Raw genomic sequence first — 6,068 nt, 5'->3', positions numbered from 1 at the left:
AATTTGAGGATGTTTCCTTTGATGAAGTCCATGGACATGAGAAACTAAGCAGTGAACTCTCATCTGCTGCCTTTTGACCTTCCTACTTTCCCGTAGTGTATTTTATTATCCCTTATATTTTACCTGTCCACTTGGAGAAGGAAATGTGACAGCACAAACACTTGATGAGCTGGGAAAGCCTCATGCCTCTGTTTCCCACCAGTGTGTTCCATGGGAGCTGGGTAAGGGCAAGGGAAGGTATGGGAGGGTGTACTTTCACCCTGGTTCAGGAGACCGTGCCCAGGGGAAAGTGCAATCCATCATCACTGCATCATTACCATCAAACTGTGCCACCTCTCTGGTCCCCATCCTAGGGGATTGGGGGTGGGGATCTGTGCTCATGTTAACCTTATTTCAGGCAGTTATTAATCTCAAGTTGCCTGTAGGGTCTGCGAGATAGAAGGGAAGGAGTCTTCATCTCCCTCACAGATGATCACCTTGTCTTCAGCACCACCACCCCCTCTCAATTGTCCTCATGGGATAACCTCCTTCCTTGGCCTCCCATCCCCACAGGACAGCCATTCTCTTACTGAAAGGAGGGTCTTTTCAGGAAGTGGAGGACTTTAAATTCCTCCTTGGATCTAGGTTCACAGTCCTCAGAACCCAGCCCATCCCAACTGTCTCTCAAACCTTCTCAACCACTCCCTATCCTTCTCCTGACCAAACTTACTCTAGCACCTACAGCTCATTATGCCTTCTTGGCTTCCTAGAGATGGTACCTGCTGTTCTTTACGCTTAAAACACCCTTCCAGCTGGGCATGGTGGCTCATGCCTGTAATTTCAGCACATTGGGAGGTCAAGGTAGGCAGATCGCTTGAGCCCAGGAGTTTGAGACCAGCTTGGGCCATGGCGAAACCCCATCTCTACAAAAAAAGTACAAAAATTAGCTGGGTGTGGCGGTGCATGCCTGTAGTCCCAGCTACTTGGGAGGCTGAAGTGGGAGGATTGCTGCCCGGGAGGTTGAGGCTGCAGTGAATTGAGATCACACCACTGAATTCCAGCCTGAGCAATAGCGCGAAAACAAAACAAAACACTCCTCCATCTCCCCACCACATGAAACATTCTTGGAGAGGGGGAGTGGGGAGGTTCTTCTGTCCACCCCTGGGCACCCTGCTTCCCTATATCTGGAGAAAGGCCACATTGTCTGGTAAGCGCTTGTTTACCGTCTCTCTTCCTTCATGAGACTAAACTCTCCAAGAACAGAGCCCTGGACTTGTCTGCATCTGCAGAAGGGAGCCCCTAGCTTTGTGATTCAAAACAGGCTTGTGGGCTTTTCATGAGAGGAAGAAATGGGTGAAAAATAATGATCATCATAATGAAAGTTATTATTCATGCAAGATTTGGGGGGAGTCTGGTCTCCTGTATTCAAAATCTCGTTTAAGGTCAAAAGACACTTGGGACCCATTTATCCCCACTGCACAGGTGAGCAAACTGAGGATTTGAGAGGTAAAGAGTAGATCTCACAACCAGTTAAGTGGTCAAAATACGAGTATGCCTGATTCCAAGGCCCCAGTTGCCCCCAATTACTGCACGGACAGAGGGCGAACTGGCAAGCTAGCTGGGCTGCCCTTCCGGCCGACGTGGACCGTGAGCCCCACACCCTCGGGTACCGGGGCCGCCTACGCCCCACCATACCGGTGACGCGTGCGCAGTGCAGTGCGGCGCCCCCTGCAGGCAGCGCGCAGGGGGCGGTAGCGGCGGAGAGGCGCTCAGTGCGCCTGCGCGCTTGTGGAGCTGGTGGCGGCGCTCCGCTGGGGCTCCGCTGTTCTCCGCGCTGCGGGCGCGGCTATGGCGCAGGCGGGGAAGCTGCTCAAGGAGCAGAAGTACGACCGGCAGCTGAGGTGAGCCGAGGCTCACCGAGCCGAGGGTGGGCCGGCGGGCTTCCCAGCGGCCGGGCCGGGCCTGAGGGCGCGGGCGGCGTGGTCGGGCCTCCCTCAGGCCTTCTTCCAGGCTGGGCCGGGCTGTGCGGGGCGCGGGAAGCCGGCGCTCGGGGCTCCCACCCTGGGCCAGAGGTCCTCCGCGAAGGCTGGGACCCCTTCCCCCGCCACGCGGTGTGCGGTTCGGGGGGGCGCGGTCCCCAGCGCCAGCCGGGTCGCTAAGGCGGCTGCCGGCCCCGCCTCGCTGCGCCCGGGCTCCTCGTTTTCCGAATGGGGAGGCCCGGAGCGCACCCCATCCCGGCCGCGAGGGCGGCACGGAGGGTTAGGTTTTGTTCTCAGCCAGGGCTGTCCAATGGAAATAAAATGCTAGTCTCATGTGAGCCGCAAATGTGATCATAAATTTTCTAGTAACCGCACTAAAGGTAAAATGAAACAGGTGAAATTGATTTTTAAATACAGTTTAATCCAATATATCCAAAACATTACTGTTTCAACACAATCAATATAAAAAGTTTTTGAGATATTTTACTTAAATTTTTATTTTTATTTCAATTTTTTTTTTTTTTTGTAGGAACGAGGTTTTCGCCACCTTGCCCAAGCTGGTCATGGGTATTTTACTTTTTAAAACTGTCTTAGAGGACCGGCAGGGTGACTCATACCTGTAATCAGCACTTTGGGAGGCTGAGGCAGGCTGATCACCTGAGGTCAGGAGTTCAAGACCAGCCTGGGCAACATGGTGAAACCCTGTTTCTACTTAAAAATTCAAAAATTAGCTGGGCGTGGTGGTGCGCGCCTGTAATCCTAGTTACTCTGGAAGCTGAAACCGGAGAATCGCTTGAATCCGGGAGGTGTAGGTTTCAGTGAGCCGAGATCGTGCCACTGCACTCCAGCCTGGGTGACAGAGCGAGACTCCGTCAAAAAAAAAGCCCCCCAAAAACTCTTAGAAATACTGTATTTTACACTTAACAGCACATCTCAGTTAACACTAGCCTTGCTGCTTGTGCTCAGTAGTACATGTGGCTAGCAGCTACCTTAATGGACAGTGCAGGTCTAAGTCATCAGAAGGGTCCTTTGGTACTTCCCCACCCTTCCCTTTTCTCCTTGCATTCCCCATTCCTTGTTTATTGAGCGTCTTCTATGTCTTGAGGCTGTGGAGATAAAGCTGCTTGGCTTTCCTCCTTCCTGGAGCCTCTGAGACAACAGAAGTTGTATGTCCCCAAGGACTGGAGCTTCTATTTGCGCCACTAGCCTAGTGCTGTATTAGAGGCTTTGGGCACTTAATTCTGAGAGCACCCTTGAAAGCAACCATTTCCTGTGCTTTACGGTTGGAGAAACTGAGTCTTGGAGAAGTTAGGTAACTTGCCCAGAATTCCCCATATCTTTGAGCCAGGTCGTAAACTCAGGCTCTTCTGGCTTTTTTGGAGGTACTCAGTTACATCCTGCTTCCAGGCTTTTAGGAAAAGAAACAAGGTAACAGTCTTTATAACCAACTTACGTTTTCTTATAAATTCTTGGAGTTCTTGTGTTTCTAATGCAGGTATAACTGTACATGACAGAGCTGAGAAGATAGTTGAGGTTACTAGGCAACTCTAACAAAAGAGGATTTTTGCTGAGGGCATTCCATTTAAGTCCCAAACTTTACCTTTCATTGTGAGAACTGGTTTGGAAGTGTCAAAGGGAAGCAGTTAGAGGCAAAATGCAGCAGTCAATAAGCTCCTCCTGACTTCACCATAGTTGGGCCAGCAAGATAGTAGAGAGGACTGATGCACTTGGCCTCTTCTTGAAACATGTTACTTACAGACACACCAGGATTCTTTTTTTTTTTTTCCACGGGCAAGGTCTCACTCTTTGACCCAGGCTAGAGTACAATGGCTAGAGTGCAGTGGCAAGAACACTGTTCACTGCAGCCTCAATTTCCTGGGCTCTAATGATCCTCCCGCCTCAGCCTCTTCAGTAGCTGGGACTACAGGCATGTGCCACCATGCTTGGCTAACTTTTTTAGAGATGGGGGTTTGCCCAGGCTGGTCTCGAACCCCTGCACTCAAGTGATCCTCCTGCCTCAGCCTCCCAAAGTGCTAGGATTATAGGCATGAGCCACAGTGCCTGGCCTCAGTATTCTTTTTGTTTTATTTTTGAGGTGGGTCTCAGTATGTTACCCAGGCTGGAGTGCAGTGGCTGTTCGCAGGTCTGATTATTGGCACACCACAGCCTTGATCTCATGGGCTGGAGTGATCCTCCTGCATCAGTCTCCCAAGCAGCTGGGATTACAGGCACACACTGTCTCACCCTGCTTGAGATGCACCAGTGTTTTTTTTCTTGAGACGGAGTCTCACTCTGTCGCGCAGGCTGGAGTGCAGTGGCGTGGTCTTGGCTCACTGCAATCTCTGCCTCCTGCGTTCATGCGATTCTCATGCCTCAGCCTCCCGAGTAGCTGGGATTACAGGTGCGCGCCACTGTGCCTGGCTAATTTTTGTATTTTTAGTAGAGACGGGGTTTCACCATGTTGGCCAGCCTGGTCTCAAACTCCTGACTTCAGGTGATACGCCTGCCTCGGCCTCCCAAAGTGCTGAGATTACAGGCGTGAGCCACCGCGCCCAGCCAAGATGCACCAGTATTCTTAAATTTACTCTCCAATGATCCAAGCATCTGTCAACCATGTATGTCAGGTGTCTTCTACATGCCATACTTTGATGGAGAAAACAGGCGTTTACAGTCCATCTGATTCTTCTAGACGATTCCTCCATACATTTGACAGCTTTCTGGGAGTGGAAAGATGGATGCTCAGCAAACAAAAACAAATGAAGCCAGGTGCAGTAGCTTGTGCCTGTAGTCCCAGCAACTCTAGAGGCTGAGGCGAGAGGAATGCTTGAACTCAGGAGTTCAAGACCAGTCTGAACAACATAGTAAGACCCTGTATCAAAAACAAAAAAAAAATAACAGTTGCTTGACATATGCTCTGGAGGACATACTGGCTACATAATAAGGGATAATCTGCTTTAGATCAGGTAACAGGGAAGGCACATTAATCATTCTACACTGGGTAATATACTTTAAAGTACTCCTGTAGAAGTTGATGTGAGGCTTTTCAGATGGTAATTCAGTTTCCTTGGTAAAGCTTTTGCAGAAGTCACAGTAATAAGCCCTGTATCGAGATCTTAAATGCATCTAACATAATTTTTTTTTTTTTTTTGAGATGGAGTCTTGCTCTGTTGCCCAGGCTGGAGTGCAGTGGTGTGATCTCGGCTCACTGCAAGCTCCACCTCCCGGGTTCACACCATTCTCCTGCCTCAGCCTCCCGAGTAGCTGGGACTACAGGTTCCTGCCACCACACCCGGCTAATTTTTTCTATTTTTTAGTAGAGACGGGGTTTCACCATGTTAAGTCAGGATGGTCTCTCAATCTCCTGACCTTGTGATCCGCCCGCCTTGGCCTCCCAAACTGCTGGGATTACAGGTGTGAGCCACTGTGCCTGGCGCATCTAACATAATTTAAGAATAAATGAAATAGGGCTGGGCATGGTGGCTCATACCTGTAATCCCAGCACTTTGGGAGGCCAAGTGAGCCGAGATCACGCCACTACACTCCAGCCTGGGTGACAGAGCAAGACTCTATCTCAAAAAAAAAAAAGAATAAATGAAATAGAAAACAGATGAGGTTTTAAGTCCAAAGACACTTTTTAAATGTTTGTTTGTTTGTTTTGAGACACAGTGTCACTCTTGTGCCCAGGCTGATAAGGAGCTGGAAGACCAAGTTTCTGTTTCTGATTCGACCCTCTCCCTCTTTCCCCCGAACTATTCAAGGCATCAACCTGAGTTCTAGATTACTGTATAATCACTATACTAATATCTGTTCCTGTCTTACCTGTTTTCTGTGGTTATCACATCAGTCTATACAAGGACAGTTTAAAGTTTAAAGATCACCATTCAAATAAAGCTGTATTTTCATGAAAGTTTTAAAAACGTCAAATTTGTGTCTGTTTTGTAGGTTGTGGGGTGATCATGGGCAAGAGGCTTTAGAATCTGCTCATGTTTGCCTAATAAATGCAACGGCCACAGGAACTGAAATTCTTAAAAACTTGGTACTACCAGGTAATGCAGTTTTGTGGTTGTGTTCTAAATATACTTCTTTAAGATTATGACCTAGAACTATATA

General features: G+C 49.1%; 1 protein-coding gene across 3 annotated transcripts in view; it reads left to right on the top strand.

Moving 5' to 3' along the window:
• Positions 1-1,725: 1,725 nt before the first annotated feature.
• The window catches only part of NAE1 (NEDD8 activating enzyme E1 subunit 1), a 29,606-nt gene continuing 25,263 nt past the window's right edge, over positions 1,726-6,068 (top strand). For 2 of the 3 annotated variants that reach the window (XM_010355164.2, XM_010355162.2), the window contains exons 1-2: positions 1,726-1,880; positions 5,901-6,004. In XM_010355164.2, the coding sequence (XP_010353466.1) occupies positions 1,828-1,880; positions 5,901-6,004 (157 nt within the window). In that variant the 5' untranslated portion in view covers positions 1,726-1,827. The remainder of the gene's footprint in view (positions 1,881-5,900; positions 6,005-6,068) is intronic. The other variant, XM_010355165.2, reaches the window with a different exon arrangement.

This window comes from Rhinopithecus roxellana, chromosome 20 (assembly GCF_007565055.1).
Source record: "Rhinopithecus roxellana isolate Shanxi Qingling chromosome 20, ASM756505v1, whole genome shotgun sequence".
Classification (NCBI taxonomy): Eukaryota; Metazoa; Chordata; class Mammalia; order Primates; family Cercopithecidae; genus Rhinopithecus; species Rhinopithecus roxellana.
Note: the sequence above shows the minus strand (reverse complement) of the source record. Positions and strands in the feature narration are given on the sequence as shown.